At 37.2% G+C, this 17,837-nt stretch overlaps 1 protein-coding gene across 2 annotated transcripts; it reads right to left on the bottom strand.

Annotated features, from left to right (window-relative positions):
* Window positions 1–206: 206 nt before the first annotated feature.
* On the bottom strand, window positions 207–16,827 carry snap23.1 (synaptosome associated protein 23.1). 2 transcript variants are annotated; one of them, XM_008399169.2, is made up of 8 exons: window positions 16,507–16,654; window positions 9,317–9,431; window positions 6,243–6,284; window positions 5,861–5,909; window positions 4,374–4,491; window positions 3,659–3,820; window positions 3,438–3,582; window positions 207–2,507 (listed from the first exon to the last, which is right to left on the bottom strand). In XM_008399169.2, coding segments are annotated over exons 1-8 (696 nt in total). In that variant the 5' UTR covers window positions 16,509–16,654; the 3' UTR covers window positions 207–2,444. The 2 variants fall into 2 exon arrangements, with proteins under 2 accessions (XP_008397391.1, XP_008397392.1); XM_008399170.2 differs by lacking the exon at window positions 16,507–16,654 and adding an exon at window positions 16,693–16,827 and having other exon boundaries at window positions 1,489–2,507.
* Between the last annotated feature and the right edge of the window lie 1,010 nt (window positions 16,828–17,837).

Raw genomic sequence — 17,837 nt, 5'->3', positions numbered from 1 at the left:
TCCTTCCAGCTTTAGATTAGATTTCATTTAAGTGTATTGGAGTGAGGAGGCTGAATACAAATTCAGCATACAAAAAAAAGTGGAAAAATAAATTTTTTTCCTTCCAATTCATCATTACATACTTCCTTGTGATGGCCTGTTGCATAAAAAGACTAATAATCCACCCAAAAAACCTAAAAAAAAAAAAAAAAGAAAAATGCATGAAATCAAACTTCAGAGTATAGTTTATTGAGTATAAACAATGTGATAGAGACAGATGTGAAACAACAAGCCAGTTTCTGTTAAGTCGAGCTGCATACGAACAAACCAAAAATAGACCAATGTTTACATTCTGGTAGCTGTTGGTGACACGAAGAGCAGACTGCTGGCGGGCAGCTTCAGACTAATTAGATCTCAAGTCACCGGTAACGAGCCGAGGACGATCACTTAGAGCGCCGCGGCGCACCGAACAACAGCTTATGTCAATCTTTACAAACTCAATAGGCGCACGCCTGCAGCCAAGCAGGCAGACAATTGTTTTTTATTCAGAACAAATAAGCCAGGAGACGCTGATGGGGGACGAGTTCAGCGCGCGCTATTACTTATCGTTAGGCGCGACGGTGGCAGAGCCCCACCGGATACATCCAGCGTCAACCTTAAGCAGCTCATTTACATACCGCGTATGTTTCTGCATCCTGCTGCCAGCTGCAATCCCTCCGCCTGGCCGCTCTGACAAAAATAAACTGAGGTAATGTTTTATTGTCGGATGCAATAACGCTTGCAGCGGCGGCGTTGTTTAAACAGACCGAGTGGATGCAGCAGGTGATACAATGACTGTTACAACACAGTAATTGTAATTTATATGGGGAAGATCACATATTACTATAAAACAAAACAAAAAAAAAAAACACAAAGCTTTCTGAATCTGAACTTCTCAAAGCTTACAGCATACGCCCAGAAAACCACAAAATAAAATTAAACAATGCCCGAGTGACATATTCAACAAAGAAAAAAATATATATTACAAATGTGTTTGAGGACTGAACATTTGTTTATATACGTTTACAGATTGTGCATTTACAGAGTATGAGGAGGTGAATTTTCTGCACATTACCTGATTTGTGAAGGAGCTCAGTCTCCAATAGGGAGCAATAAATCTTTATTAAACCATCATAAAAAATGCAGTCAGGTTGAGAGAATGACTACACAGTTAGAGAGTATTTCATATTTACATCAACACTGCTATCAGAGAGAAAAACCTAAAAAAAAAATAAACAAAAAAACAAAACCTAAAGATAAATGTAACACAGCTGAAGTTTTAATGGTTAAGCCCTGCCATCTATTCCCAAATTCAGTGTTGATATTTGCTTTAGGAGCTAATAAATTAATGACGGATTTGGTAGGTATGAATTCTTATGATAGGAAATTATTATATTTATACAAGAACCTCAGTCTGAAGCATCAAAATGTGAGAAATTAATGGGGAAGCTTGTTTTTTTTTTTTTTTTAATTCCAGCATGAAGAGATTTTTGTCCTGATTCACTCCAAAAAGGCAACATTCTGGATTTATAAGGCTTTTGATACAGGATTTACAGGCGAATCTTCAAGAAATACATCCTTAAAAAGTTTTTTTCCCCCCCCCAATTCAAATCAAGAAGCTCATCATTAGGCATAGAGTTATGCATTTCAATTTTGATGACTATGTTCATATACTGCTCAGTCCATGAACATACATTACCTGCATCAAAAATCCTATCAGCTGCATTGATTTTTTTTTTTTAATGAAATATACCACATGTGTGAGTTTTGAGTGTCACTTTTCAAATGAAATTCCCAAATGATATTCCATGTCTAGTTTCTTGAGGATACGCCTGTAGATCTGAAATGGCAAAAACATGGGAACAAAGAGCTGAAAACACCTTTATCCTCGCTTCATTTCTGCTTGGCGGATAATTAAATTAGGCATAATCAGATCACAACAACACGTGATAATGAGCTTCGTTACACAATAATAACAATTAGAATAATAAACCTAGGATTCGAGAATTTAAGAAGTTTCCATTTTAGATTTCATTACAGTCTCTAGGTGTGAATAAGTGACCTCGGACATTCACATCACAACACACACACACACCGGACATCTGAGGAAGAGAGAAACCAGCTGACCTGGTGTTCTGCTGCCATGTTGGGATATTTGGTATCAAACAGCAGTTGACGCTCAGTCAGTCGCTTCCTCTTTGGTTACGTTTCTGATTCCCTCACCACTTCAGACAGTCTAGGATGACTTTACAGGGCGGCGGACGCCGTCAAAGGCACCCTGGTGAAAAGTCTTCATGATCTAATTTGTTTTTACATTTTTATCTTGGTAAGTGTGTGTGTGTGTGTGTGTTTGTGCAGACGTGTTTAATGTGTGTTGCAGAACGGGCCGAAAGTGGATGCGTGAGAAGAGCAGGAGGTTTCCACGTCTATTTGATGAGCTTGTTGGCTCTTGTGTTTGCTTCGTCGATGCGTATTTTAGTCATGTCCGCCTGAAGGAAATGAGTATAGAGTACAAAAAAATAAAAATAAAAAATAGAGAGAAAAACATACATGAACAAATTGTTTTTGTATAAATGCAAAAACTAGAGACAAACCAACAAAGATCTGCTACTTGCCCCCTTGAATTGACAGATAAATATTAGTCGGATAAAGGTTTATAAAATATGATCTGATCCGTAAGTCAGGATAATCTTCTAAATCCTATTTTTCTGCTATTGCTGGGTGATAAATAATTGATTGAATTTTTGGATTTTGAAGGTTTAATTCTTGGAAAATCTGGATTCCCCCCCGACCGATGCTCAGCCAGAGCCGCCATCTTGTTTTACAGTTTCTGTTTATTTGGACTTTGAATTCAGGTCAACTCTATAACAAAATATTAGGTCCAAGCTACATATTTTTTTAAAATTATTATTGATTTTTAGATTATAAAGTTATAACATTACAGCTGTAATATTTCCGGAATGAAATTGTAGTATTAGTTACACTTTGGTGTCGGGAATATTTCATCTTTTAACACGTGATCATCAAATTATTCTCAGTAGTGGAAACAACACAGACAAGCTGGCCATGTTGCAACTGTACAAGATTTTTTAAAAATTATTAAAGAACCTTTTTTTCTTAGAATTTTCAAACTTTCTTTTAGTAAAATTCCATTTTTATTCTGCCAACACTGAAATTAAGCCAAATTCCCTGTAGCCTCAATCATACAAGTTCCAGAAAGGAGGATTGAAGTAAAAGTCATTTTCTGAAAATATTTGTCATTTCTTTTTTTAGACGAGAATAAAAAAGGGTTTGTTAAAATCAAAAATTGGCCATAGATGAAACTCTTAAACTCTACCTACTTCACAATCTTTTGAAAGCAACTTCAAAAATGGCAGAATGTTGCAGAAACGAGACGCAGTAATCGGCCTCAGACTCACCTTATCGTTGATGCGATCGATCTGAGCGTTCTGCTTGTCGATCTCGTTGCCCATATTCATAGCCATGTCCTTCAGGTTGCCGATGATGCCGCCGACGGCCTGGAGGTTATCCTCCATTTCGTCCTCCCGCGCATCGTTAGTTACTCTGCACAACGACACGCCGCGGTTTGTATTTGGATACGAGGAATCCCTGAAGACGGGGAAAAGACGAGGAGCGTTACCTGTTGATGTAGGGGCCGGACGGCGCGGCGGCGTTCGTCTGGGCGGTCTGGCCGTTGCGAACGCCCGAAGGCTGCCTTGAGACGACGTTGGAGCCTTTGCCGTCGCCTTCGCCCTCGCCCCACGTGCGTTTGTAACGAGAGTCGTTCTCGATGGATGACACCCTGGGGACAGAAAAAAAAAAAAAAAAGATTCAAAATCCAGGTGAAAACTTACGGTGAACACACACACAAAACCTGAGTAGCTCTTTCTTAGCAGGTATAATTTGTTAGCTACTGCAGATGCTAATCAATGAAGCATGACAGGAAAAAGATTTCCTACCTGATGCCTTGATAATCAAAGTATCTTCTTTTCCAAAACGAAAGCATTTCAGAAAGATTTTGTCCGTGTTTAGAATCAAATGCAGCCTTTTAACGTCATTATAAGAGCACATTTGCCAGGCAGATTTATGGTAAATGTTGAGTAGTGCTCTGCTATCAACAACATTTGCAATTTATAAATAAAAAAAAAAAACAAAAAAAATAAAAAACAGCAATAATTCAACAAGCCAGCATCACAGAAGTGCTTCAAGCTGCGTAAATACCGAAGCAATTTGAAGCCTTCTGCAGCTTTGCAGTTCAATCACACGCTCCCTTTTTGATACGTTATAATTGCGACGGCGGCATGCGGGACGAGGCGAGACCAGACCAGGAAGCAGCGGCGGAACGGACGGGCTACCTGTCGCAGGGGCAGACGCAGAGGCCGCAGCACTTGGACAGGTCCGTCAGGTTTTTCTCAGCCGTCCTCATGTCCTGGTTGATCTGGTCCATGCCCTGCTCCACGTTCCTCAGTTGCTCTGAATAAGAACGACACAAAGTTATTTTAATCATTTAAATAAACGTCATGTTAAAAAACATCTATTTACGATGGGAGAAGAAAAAAAACTGATAAAGAAAGGCTGCAGGTAGCATAAATGTACAGCTACGCTTCACTTAAAGAGCCGGTTGGAAGTTTAAAAGGGGTGAGATGAATTTCCAAAACAAGAATTCGATGCACAAGTTTTGGCGTATTGTGGTTAAAAAGGAACGCAAACAGAATCAAACACAACATACACTCCCTATAAGGTGTGTTGACATGTCCCTGAGCAAGCTGCAAAGGAAACGCACGCTCCTGTAGCCTTCTGCCGCACTTTTAAGGTCGCATGGTGAAAAAGTCATCGCAATTTCAGCTTGTGCAATAGTTAGACGAGGGGTTGTTAAGTGCAATTATTCTCGCCTGATATACAACTTGCATTTTCCATGCTGATACGGATTTTCCGATGTGAATATTTGACCGTTTTCTCAGAAATTGAAGAGTTTATTTAAGATCGTTACGATTCCCGTTTGCTGCTGCCTGAGTGGACAAAAGGAGAAACGTTTTATGATGCAAAGATTGATCTGTCGGAGCGAAATGACAAGAGAAAAATGTCTGGAGAAGTCAAAGCGAAGCTTTTAAATCCAAGAACAGTATAACAACTGCAAAGCGTCACTGAGGCAGAGTCATGGTGAGAAGCCGTTTAGGTCCCAGTTGTACCAGAATAATGAAAAAAGTGCAGCGCTTTCCAGCTTCCAAAATCTAATTTAACAACTTAATGGTTGTTCCAACAGAACAACAATCACAGAAACACTTCAAACCTGGTTTTTGAGAGGATAAAATAGGAGAACAAGATTACATTTAGTAGAAAGGTCCCTGACCTCAAACCTGCTGAAAACTATTTACACAACTCATGTCTGACCAGGCAAGGAGTCAAATATTCACCTGGACCTCGTCAACTTTGCTAAGGGACATTTAGCTAAATATCAGCAGGGGTCGTGTATGCATTAGAGAGCGTAATGTTTAATTTCGTCCCCCTGTGGATTAGAAGAACTTTTACACCTACTTCTTGTCATTTTAAATTTACTGAAATTGGATGTTGTATTATCGTTCCTCCTGTTTGAGAAGAGTCTGGTACAAATCAACTGTAGATTAGAAAACAGAACATTTTACTCTAACCTTTTTTTATGTGAGCACATAATGGCAAACATTTAAACATCACTCACTTTTTTTTTTTTTTTTTTAAAAGGAACCACGTCCTTGTAGTTTTTATTCCAACATTTATTACCCGTATTGCCTCAGGAGGAAATGTATCTCAGTTATGCATCAGAGAATGCATTCAACAATGATGAAAAGTCGATATGTGAGCTCACCTCCTTGGTGGTCGAGCATCTCCATGGTTTTGTTTCCCGTCTGTTGGCTCTGGAAAAGAAACGAAAAGAAAAATTAAAGATTGCATCCTCACATAAAAGAGTAGACGGGAATAATTAAAAGGCAAGAGTCGTGTTAAAAATGAAACAATTTTGACCTTGCTAGAAAAAAATTAATTAATTAAATGAAAGGCTTTAAAATAAGCAGTAGGACACAACATTTTAAGAGAAAAAAAAGTTTCAACAACGAGGTAGATTCATAGTTTTCTACATTATTTGTGTAATAACACCTTTAAGCAAAACGGAACATTTTCTTTCAGGTAGATAAAACAAGACCTGACTAAAAACATCAAAAGAATAAGAATAAAGACATCAAACGTCTCACCTCCTCTGCCATCTGCAGCATCCTCCTTGTGCTTTCCAGAGACTGGAAGGGAAAATATAGTCAAGATCATTTTTAGGACAATATTACAAAACTTTACCGTCAGTCACTGAAACAACTGACATTAATGGCGATGAAATTAAAGTGTCATTCATTCCAAAATCATGCAAATTTGGAACTTTTAACACTGACACTTTGCATTAAAGTGTCACTGAATGACACTTTGTGACAACAGTCAGACATTCATAAAGACGCCTTCATGTTCATGACTAGTGTATGACAGTGACATGTCAGTCTTATGCACACCAAGTCACATAGAGTGTTACCAAAACATCCTCAAAAAATATATTCATATTAAGAAAATACTCAATTTACTTTGAAGTACTTGATTTGATTATTTTTTCCTTCTTCCCAGAATTTTACAATCTCTCTTTTATCTGGAGCCGCACACAACGTCTGAAGCCGAAATCCTCTCATTTTAACATGATTTTCCTTTTCCGGTTATTCCAGTTGGCAGACTCGGTAGGATTTTTGCAAATTATTTTGGATTACACTCAGAATACCAGCCCCTGAAGACTAAAATTGTCCCCCTGTGGTCTGAACTAATAAACATTGGCAGAGATTTCTGAATTTCATTGCCAACAAACTCCAGAGATAGAAACTTTTTGTGATAATAGATTTTCATAGGAAGGGCACAGAAATAACCAAAACACCAACTGGCTGATTAATACAACATTTACAGTTGTTCTGTTTTTGAAGAATGAATCATGTACACTTTCTTATTGATTGAATCTAAAAGAAAAACACATAACAGGTTGGATTCACTGATCAGGTAAAACTCACACAAAGGTAAATAGACGAAAGAGTCAAGAAATGACGGTGGAAAGGAATGCAGTCGGTTCAGGTGAAAGCTACGCCCTTCATGCATCTATTAATAGGAAATGCTGCACAGAATCCCAGGAACTGCAGCGGCTTAGCACAAGACTGCACAGTTGCTATCACTAATTCTTAGTTAACAACAGAGAGTCGGGAACAGATTCCTCATTTTCTCCGTTGTGTTTGCTCTGAATACATTCATCGGCGGGTTGAGAAACAGGCAAACACAAATTGGCTAACGGGACGTGTTGAGCTCGGCCAGGTTTCTGTTGACTTAGCCAGAACATCCCTTGTTCGGATGAACATTACATTATTGCTTCTGCAATCCTCCCACTTGGCCAGTTGAGCCGAAAATCGCTGCCAAAAGTTGCCAGATTGTCGTGACGTCCCAAATCTTAGATATAGAACAGCTTAGCTTTTAGCACTGGTGTCGGAAAGCTTTAATGGGAAAATATTATTTACCCTAAATGAGATGGCAAAAAGCTACAATGAAAACTTTTCATAAACACATCTACCAGAAACACGTCTACAAAAAAAGAGCTACAGCATGACTGTAATATGCCAGGATTACAAAGCATTAAATTTGACAAAAAAAATTGAAAAAGCTGTACTTTTAAAGTTAAATAACCTTTCAAATGTGCCTTGAAATGTATTCATACACCTTGAACTGTCACAAATTTCAGCTTATTCTTTTATGCATATCGTTTGTTTTTTATTCTCGACAAACCAGCACAAAACGTGGTTCATCAACCACAGACAGCAAATTAGAAATTTTGTTGTGTTTTTGTCGATGTTTTGCAAAAGAAAACATTTCTTTGAAATGGTAATATGCATTTGTATTTAGATGCAAATCTAGTTTTATGTCTGTCAGTTTTGTATGTGTAGAAGATTTTTTTTTTTTTTTTAGAAAATTTTGCCTGTTTTTGCAAAATATCTCAAACTCCCCAAGATTATACGGATGCCGCAAGTAAACATCAATATTCTGCTTTACCAGAAATTTTCAACAGGATTTGGGTCTGGACTTGGATGAACTCACTCTAACACATTCGCTCTGATCTATTGACAGCTGCCGTAGATTCCCTGTCCATGAAGAAGAAAAGCATCCCCGCAGCATTATGCTGCAACAACCAGGTTTTATTGTAGACTGCGAGTTAAAGGTTACGTGAGAAGTTATTTTCTGTTTTTCTGACTAAAGCTCTTCTTGTCCAGGTTTTATAATCTTTACTGACCGTGTCTCACAAGGTTTGCCATCCCAATTCTGCACACCTGACTGAACCGTCTGCAACAGGATAGTCTGTTAGGATATTGCTTCATAACGTCAACATCTCCGCAGCTTTTTCCCTCAATTATCCGCCGATTCTTTTTATTCACCAATGTTCTCTAACAAACCTTTGATATTTTCGCTGAATTTCTGCCGAGAATAAACACCATAAATGTATTTACCAACTAGTACATTTCTGAAAACAAAATGTTTTATTTATTGTGTATTAGAGTGAAGGGGCTAAATTCAAATGCATGCTACTCTTTTTCTCCCTGTCATGTTATGCAACAAATGGCTAAAAATATTGTTCCATAATATAATAAAGTTGCTTTGATTTTTTTTACCAATGATGGCCACATTTAAATTGTAATAATTTGCACATTTAGATCACATATTCCTTTGCTTTTACCAGATGAGGACAACATGTGGTTTTGGATCCGTTTAACAAATACATTTTCATCAATGCTTAGCTTTAGTGATGTAGGTGGTGGACTGTTTAGCCTTTACTTGGAACCACTACTTCCTATGTTTACGCAAGTACTTCACAAGAAGAACGCCTTCTGCTTTACATATTCATATTTTCCACCTTCTTTCATTTCCATGTGGAAGTAAATTTGTTTGGCTCCTAAAATGAAACATCTGTTCTGATCGTTTGTTTACTTTGCATAGCTATTGTGTTTGGTATTCTCTGTTTAGAGAACTACTCAAAAGGTTCGCCAAACATCTACATGAACATGCACTTCTGTTTTTATGTTTGTCATCTAAGGGTTATATTTTTTTAAATAAATCTGACTGACAATTTCACTTTCTTGCAATGCTAGTGTGCAAATTGTTCACTAAAAGTTCACACAACTGAACTGTAAATTCTGGGTTTCATTTCATTCAGCAAAAAATGTAACATTTACCGAGAGAGAAACAGGGAAAAAACAGGACTCGGTACCTCATCAGTCAGCTGGTTGGCTCTGACAGCCATTTGCTCCACACTCATGTCGTCCATGTTGGTGCTGTCCTGTTTGGCGGCTCCGCCTGTGGCTCCGAGCTCAATATTCTGCGGCCTGAAGAGGGAGGATCGCAGGTCAGTAAGTAGTTACCGTTAACGGTGACTTTTATAAGATTCATGTGACCCTGAGAACGATGAGTACAGAGAGCAAAGTATGACAGCAAACATGCGTATTATCGATTCAACTCATCACATGTTAAATGAATATTTTTAATCTAAGCATTTCATTAAAAAAACTGAAATTAGAAGGAGCAACATAGGTGTAACTCTGACAGGCATATTAGCATCAGCCAATAGTTTAAAGGTTACAAAAATCACTAAAATGTTCTATTATGCTACAATAATAAACAAAATCCATATTTCAGTTCAAATTGTTTAACCTGCAAGAGTTATTATTCTATACTATTTTAACAAAAGTAATAACTAGAAGTGGACAATATGTTGCTTATTGATCATTATCTTAGTATCGTTGTTCACATAATCCGTATTGAAAAGAGCTGCCTGGACTGCAATGAATGTTTGATTATTATCCAAGAACGATGCATTCAGGTTCTCCTTGTCTGTAGTATATTTGGCCATCAGTTTTACCTCTAAATGTTTTAAAGGCAAAACTTTTTTTGCTTTATCTCCAACTTGGGAGTCTCTGTTTTCCAAATACAAAAATACAATAAAACTTTTTAAAAATGAATATGTTGTACATTATTCTGCCTTCGTAGGAACAATTTTTGCTTCGTTTCTTTTTTTAATGAAGTTAATATTTTGCATTTCTAAGCCTTTACCCTGAAACCACAGAGTCTCATACTCTCACTGTACTAGTCTCTGCTTTTATATTTTAGGAGGAGTGAGCACTACATGTACAAAAATTTTTTTATAATAAAAACATACAAATAAAAACAAGCATGAGACTCCTCTAGTGATAGTGTTTTGCGGGGAGATAAAAACGCAATCAAAGAGTTTAATTAAATTACCTAAAATCCACATGACCTCCATGACTTTTAACAACATATCAGCTGACATATATGCTTATACAAATATATTTATATATGCTGCACACCAATATCTGCCAGTGGATAGCCGGGATGGTTTATCGACTTGAGGTCTCACTTTTAATGTATCTATTAATTATTAAGCAGATAAGAGCTCCAAACACTTACTGGGTAGAAATCTGGAAATGCAAGGTTCACTTATCCATCTCGTCTCATGTTAAATTGATTACTTGACAGTTGAATAAATGAAGCAGCTTGAACAGGGGGAAATTGTTTTTTTTTTCTGATTGAAAACTCAGATTTACACCGATATGATTAGAAATATGCGAGTTAAAGCTCGCCTGTGATGTAAAAGCGCAAGTCATACTGCGGTGCTGCTAAACGACTTACCTGAAATATGGAAGACAAATTAGATGACTAATACTTTAGACAAAGGTAATGAATCGTAGCATGTTCAGTGCCGACTCAGCTCATATTTGAGAGGGAAAGAAAAATGCAAAACTTAAACAAAGCAACGTTTGCTTCTTAAGAAACAGTAGGAGGCTCAACACATTCTGCATTAGAAATACACAGAGTACATTTTACATGCAGCGTAGTTAGCAGAATAATGTGTGCTGCAAAGGACTTGAAGCTGTAAGTCAAGAAATAAACCTTGAGACTGAATGCTGGGAACCGTAAAGATATTACACAATTTAAAACTGCTAGTGGAAACTACAACAACTTTCAACAAACTTATGAGAATACTGATTACCATGAACTCACATTTTTCTGACTGTCTTCCTTCTTTAGTATTACATAACCTCTCCACCACTTCCCTTAAGATTTGCCATCTCTGCTAGAAAAACATACAGCAGCTTTGGGTATTATGGGTAATTGCAGTCCTTCCAGTTAGCCAACTATATTATCAATATGCAGAACTACCAAATATTACAGGCAGTTCTTTGCTAAATTCAGCACACTCATTCTGTTACTTAGGATTCGATATGTTGACCTAAAAATATTTGATTAGCTGCGACCACAAGATTAAATGCAGATAAGGCTGGCACTTTGCAGACTGATAATCTTATTTTCTTACGCGTCTAAAATAAATTAGACAAAAAAAATAAAATCCAGGTTCTTCGATAGAAGATTAAAAAAAATTAAAAATTGAGGAAGTGGATCATCCAAATTTATGCATCAAGGAACTATGAGATCATTCAAATGTATGCATTTAATATATACTTCCTTAACCATTGTGATTTTTTAAAAATTCCAGATAAAATGCACAAAATTAAATGCTGTATTTAACTGGTAATCACTGATCAAGGAAAACCTGAATGGTTCTGATTGGTGCATCTCTATAGATAAAAACAAAATAATTATGTCTTTTTTTTTATCTTTGCGAGTTTCTCTGAGCTAAACTATAATCTAGCTCGCTCTCCTCTTTCTGGCATCATGTCACTCAAACTTCTGGTATGCAGACTTGTTTACACCTTCATCAGACTAAAACGGCAGCTGTGAAGGAGGCTAGCTTTTGTGGTGGGTGAGAATCACAATCAAAGCTCTGAGTGTTAGAGGAAGATTTGATGAAGGCTTTGCATGACTCCAAACAACAGGATTTTAAAGGGGACATAAACGCAATGTGTTCATATTCTAATAAATAATTAGGAACACAAACAAAACAAACTATGTGAAATGCATAAAAAGAGCGTAATCGGAATATGTCCTTTGAAGAAGATCAATAGTCAGAATATTGTTGTGTATGTAAACACAGCCATTGTTGTGGCGTCTCCCAATGCGACTTGTACCGGTTTAATTATTCATGATTTCAGCTCTTTTTATCTTCGGTTCAACTCTGAACACTGTTCTAATTTTCCTCGTAGCTTACTTGTCTTGTTCAAGCATTATTTTATTTACCTATTTTAGATTATTATATTCATTTCCTTTTATATCTAGCATGTGCAGCTTCGTGTAACAGGAACCAAGAAGCATGCCGCTTCTATGAAACACAGATTCACCCAAATATCGTCCGTTTCATAAATCCTGCATTGCATTTTCTGCAACATAAATTAGTAACACTCATATTTAAGACCTACTCCAAGATTTAGAATCCCCTGCAAAGCGCCGTAAAAATGAACAAATGAAACATTACGACGGCTTACAAATGAAAAGCTGTCATTAAAAGCAGAACTGAGACTGTACCTTTAAGATGAGAGACGACGCACTCTCAGTATCTCTTTGTGCAACAGCTGTGGTACTTTAACACCACGTTCATTTATTTTTATTGTGACGAAAGCATTTGCATACCAGATCACTAAACAACAAGATTATATATGGCGACATTAAAATGCAAATAAGGTGCAACTCTGGTTCCTTTAACAGTGCTTGAGAATGATACGATGTCTCAAACTATTGAAGCCCGACACCCACAGAAGCAGTTTAATAACTTCTGGCTGCGGATCATACGAGAACACAATAAGTTCATGTTAGGCGGCTCAATGCAGGCTCTGTGTTCAGATCACCAATCAGACGTCACGATTCTGACTCAGACACTTGAGCCAAGCATGATCAACTCTGCAGCTTCCTGCAGAGTTGATCAATTTGTTTCACTACAAATTAACTTTTTTAGGATTTACTGCTAAAAAGAAATTTATTTTAGTCAGGAAGTAAATGATGAGTGTCAAATGATGACTTCACAAGGCAAACATTGTTTAGCTGTCTGGATGGTTTTCCCAATTCAGAAACCGACGGGTGTGAAGGGTATGGCGTCATTGGGATTTTTGAGGCGATGCTTAATGATTTTGTTTGTTCCGTGTTGTGACAAAACCACTAGGAAGAGACTATTTAAGTGGGACAGAAGACATTAAAATGACTGGCACAATACCAGCCTCGGCACAAAGGTGACATGAGAATCAGCTCATGACGGGCTAAGATTCATCACAGATCGTTTTGTTCAGGGACGAGAACCAGTCGATCATAAACGCATACGCAAGTTCAGTTTTTTCTTCTCTCAATTTGACCCTAAGGTTTTTAGATAACATAAAGGAAGTACCGCTTTATTCATTTCTGCGTTTCTTCCGCTCTTTTCAGCGCTTTTTCTTTTAAGGGTTCAAATGACATTTTCCTGTTTTGCAAATAGCCCCCAGATTTTAGATCTCCTGTCAAACCTACAGCAGGAAAAAATAAAAAATGAAAAAAAATAAATAAAAGATGGAAAAATGGGTAGTCTGCTTGGCAGCCGGCTCAATGATTTAATGTTGTTGACTCTACATTTATCTCTTATTTTCCTTTTTCTTGGACCAGAGAGCAAATGTTTCACAGAAACTCGAGAGCTTTTTTCTGACAGATCATTACACTCTGTATGACACGGACAGAAGTTTATATCTATAACACTGAAGGCGGATTTATCAGGAGCAACACGAGAAATTGAACATGTCGATAGGACTGTCAGGATCATTTCTGCTGGTGATTTAATGACGTAAAACTAAGTCTGACCAACAATTTATTCATCCATCAGTTTCAGATCACGTTACCATCACTTGCCTTCCCCCTTTCGTCATTAATTTAATAATACCAAGAATTTAAAATGAGACATTCAGCTGATTTTGTACAAGTTAGGAGAAATTATTTTAATAATCATTAAGGAGATAAACTGTGTTTATATGGAGCTTTATAGTGATAAAATAAACTCACAATACACACAGAAATGTAAAGTTGATGAGTGGGTTTCCAATCACCAGAAGTCAATGTTTTCAATCCAAAGGCTCATTTTTGCCTTCAGACTTGCAAAACGAAATTAGTCTATAGTAAAAAAAAATTAAATTAAAAATCAGCTTGAAACATTGAAAAAATAAAATTACACATCAAGAAATATACACCAGATTAAAAAAATATTTTAATTTGAATTTTGAGGCTATATCTTAATACTTTTAGGTTTTAATACAAAGCTAAACAACTTTTACCGTGTAGAATGAATGTAACCAACTTCTTTAGTCATTTATAAAAAAAGAAAAACATCTACTTAAAAAAAATTGCATAGTTTGCAACTTTAGGACAAAACCAAAAATCTCTTGTATCACTGGAGCTTTTCTCTCATCAAAACTGTAGACATGATAAGTAGTTCTTCCCATTACCTTCATGTTTAAAATGATTACTGTACGAGTTTAAAAAGCTACTGTGGGTGGCGGGTGGGTATGTTGGCCTCCAGAATCACCACTGGTTTAGACAATAGGTCACATAATGAAGACTGGAAACACACATACAAGTAATTTTCTGTTATCTGCATTGTTATTCTGTGCATCTCCAGACCTGGAAAACGTCTAAATCAATATTTACTCTTTCACGACTGCAGCAGGATCAGATATTATCCATATCTGAGATACAAAAATTAGCCAATTGCCAGCATCGAAATGTAAAGTTTGTAAAGACAAATGTTTTCAAAGCATGCATTACACCAAGGAGGGAAGCCTCTTTACCTACACACTGCAGCTAAGCTGGCAGAAAGAGGCTATATTTTTTATGTTTTTGTTCAACTTTGGCTGTTTGGAAATATTTCACGGACATTCAACGTTTCCCATCAAGTTGATGCCATTTGATAATAATGTGATACATTGTCTTTTGTATAGTTGTGCAGAGAGCTTTGCTTCCCAAACGTGCTGCTGTGCACTGCCGGTCAGCTGGATGAGCAAAGGTTACTACATTTTTAACCACAAAACAAATATGGCTGTTTGGAAATGTTTATGGAGGAGAAAAAACAGGGACAGCAATGCTGTGGAGATTACAGGACCACCTCCCATCGCTCTTAGTAAAATAACACCAATTTAGTTGGCAAGCTATGAGCCCGGGGTTCTGTCAAGCAGCCAAGTGCAGGCTGGCGTCCAGGAAACAAAGCTTGAATAATATCCAGTTTTACACCTGTTATTCTATAAAGATCAATAATCAAAAAAAATATTACATCTGCCCAATGATACCGTTTACTTTAAAACTAAATCTAGCAATTTATTCTATATTTTTTGCTTAAGTCAATGTAGCAAATCAAAATAACAATAAACAATGTAAATGATACAAGTGGAATAAATAATATAATTTAGCAGCAGTGGGAGTTTCAGTTTTAAATAAAAACTACATGATTCGAAACATTTGTAATTTTTAAGGTGAAACCGGACAAACTAATCAAATCTTCGTTACAACAACATTCAGTTCCAAACTCAAGAAACAGAGTAATGGACAAAAAATACATACATTTTTGTAACTATGCTCTAGTTTATTCTTCAAGTACAATATGTTTTGAAAAACAATTGCATTTAGATAATGATTACTTTGATAATGACCGCAATAAGCGTTGGTATGTTGTTTTCCCCCCTTTCCCCATAATCTAAAAGCACAAGTCTCAAATAAGAGGTTACAAGACAGATTTTAATTATTTTTGTTGTCAACCTAATTTAATAAACTAGCAGACACACGAGGAAAGATTTAACAAGCCTTAAGGACATACCCACTCATGTTGTAGGTCTTCACAGCACCAACACAAAGTGGATTAAAAACAATAGCCTGAGCAGGTAGAGGCTTTTCTTGTTCTTCAGCCCAAACTTGTTCCTCCAGATCTTACTGATGAACAAAGTGACGTCTTTTCTTATCCTAATCACGTTGAGGCAACAACTCTGTACAAAGCTTTTTTTTTACTCTCACTGTGTCCATTTGTTCAAAGAATGAACAGTTTCATAAAAGTAGGGTTTCTCATGTTTCATCAGGGTTAGTCACCATCATGGAGCAACAATTTGACCTATGACATCATGCTGAAAAGTGCCAGCCTGGACGTTTTACTTTTACTTTTCAGTTTACAGATGATACATTTAGGGCCCTGGGTATGTTTCCCCTCCACAGGTAAACAAGCTTTATGGTTAAAATAAGGCTGGTTAATTAGGTCCACTGCCACATTTAAATACCAACGCACCTGATAACAATTCAGTCACGTATCGATCACTTGACAAACAGGTGCCGTTTGGCTGTGCGACAAATATTAACCAAACTAGTCTGAAGCAGGAAAGTCAAAAACACACCCAACACAAAGAAAAGTTGAACACGCAAGTCCATAAAGTGAACTTTTAAAAGACACAAAAAATACTTCTGGGAAGAGAGAGGGAAAAAGTGTCAAAATTTCCTTACATTTTTTTAAAAATGCTGTGGTTGTTCTCATGTATCCTGGTTGGGAAAAGGAGACGGAGTAGGGCAACTCGTCAACCTAGCTAACTCCAGCTAGCTGGCTAGTTCCGCTTTCTTGTTAACTTAACGACACCGCTCAAACTACAAGGGAAGAATGACCAGGTATTTGACAAGACAGTTTAGACTTACTGTTAACCAGTTGAGGGGAAACTCCACCTTCTTCAAGGTATGTAAACTTGGCGCTGGTCACTCCTGGATTCCTCCACTGACTCAGCTCCGCCGTCTAAGCGAATGTAGTGGTATGTCGGTTGAGGCGTTGGCGTGTCGTCGGAAATACCACCACTCATTAAATACACGTAAGTTTTCAGTGGCATACATTTTTTATTAAATTTGTGCTCAATCGAAAAATACTTTTGAAAAACACATTAAAAGTATACATATATCTGTTTTATTAGTTTTTATTTAACTTTATATTTACCACTCCTTGTCATGTTAGTCATATGCAAAGTGTTTGTCTTAGCTATTTTTTTTAGTTAGTTGCTCATTATTAATCGCGAAATTTAAAGTTACAAGTTTACTTAAATATGCCAAAAACTACGTTACGTCTGTACGTACTGTATGTGCCATGTACTTTTATTAGTAATAATTAGAGTAGTAGCGTTAACAATAAGCACATGAACGCAGCACATGAGAGCAGGCATGTCCTGTCATAAGACTCCACAGGGTAGAAAATACAAAAAAGAGGCACTCCTCAGTTTCCCCACATGAGTGCAGCATTTACCCTTCACCCGGACCTGCCCCTGCCCCCCTCCACTCCTCCACTCTTCCCCTCCTGTGGGTATTTTACATGAAAACACAGCACCAGATATATTCCATGGTGCTTCTAAGCGGTGCTCTGAAATCCAAGCCTCTAGTTCTGAATCTGCTGTAGTATAATTCCCAACTTTTTTTGGGCTTTTAGCCACAAAACCCGTTTTCAAGGTGACTGCAAAGATAGGCAGACAGCCAGCCAATGTATCAGCTGACAATGACTAAAAGTCAAGAGTTTTTATCTAGGTAACTGTACCTAAGTGTTTTCCCACCTATGCAGCTAAATACTAACAAGGTTTAAAAAAAAAAAAAATCCATTTACAGTCTCAAGTTTGAACAAATTATCCTTCAAAGCTGCCCTCACCAGACTGCCCATAGTGCCTGAATGATGACTCGCTCTCTTCGCCCATGTAACTTTTATAGAGTCTACATAGCATGCATTATTCAGCAATAACACCGAGACCATCTGGACTTCTGTGTGTGTTTTTGCCTGTGTGTCTACGGACGGGTGAGTGCTTCGCAGT

This window comes from Poecilia reticulata, linkage group LG22, assembly GCF_000633615.1.
Source record: "Poecilia reticulata strain Guanapo linkage group LG22, Guppy_female_1.0+MT, whole genome shotgun sequence".
Taxonomy (NCBI): domain Eukaryota; kingdom Metazoa; phylum Chordata; class Actinopteri; order Cyprinodontiformes; family Poeciliidae; genus Poecilia; species Poecilia reticulata.
The sequence above is the reverse complement of the archived record's forward strand: the minus strand, read 5'-3'. Positions and strand labels throughout refer to the sequence as shown.

Bases quoted from the DNA above. Each gene is read 5' to 3' on its own strand.
- snap23.1 (XM_008399169.2), bottom strand. The intron at 5,910-6,242 runs GTGAGACGTTTG...TTTCTTTTCCAG, and splicing joins TGCTGCAGATGGCAGAGGAG to AGCCAACAGACGGGAAACAA. The intron at 2,508-3,437 runs GTGAGTCTGAGG...CATTTCCTTCAG, and splicing joins TCGATCGCATCAACGATAAG to GCGGACATGACTAAAATACG.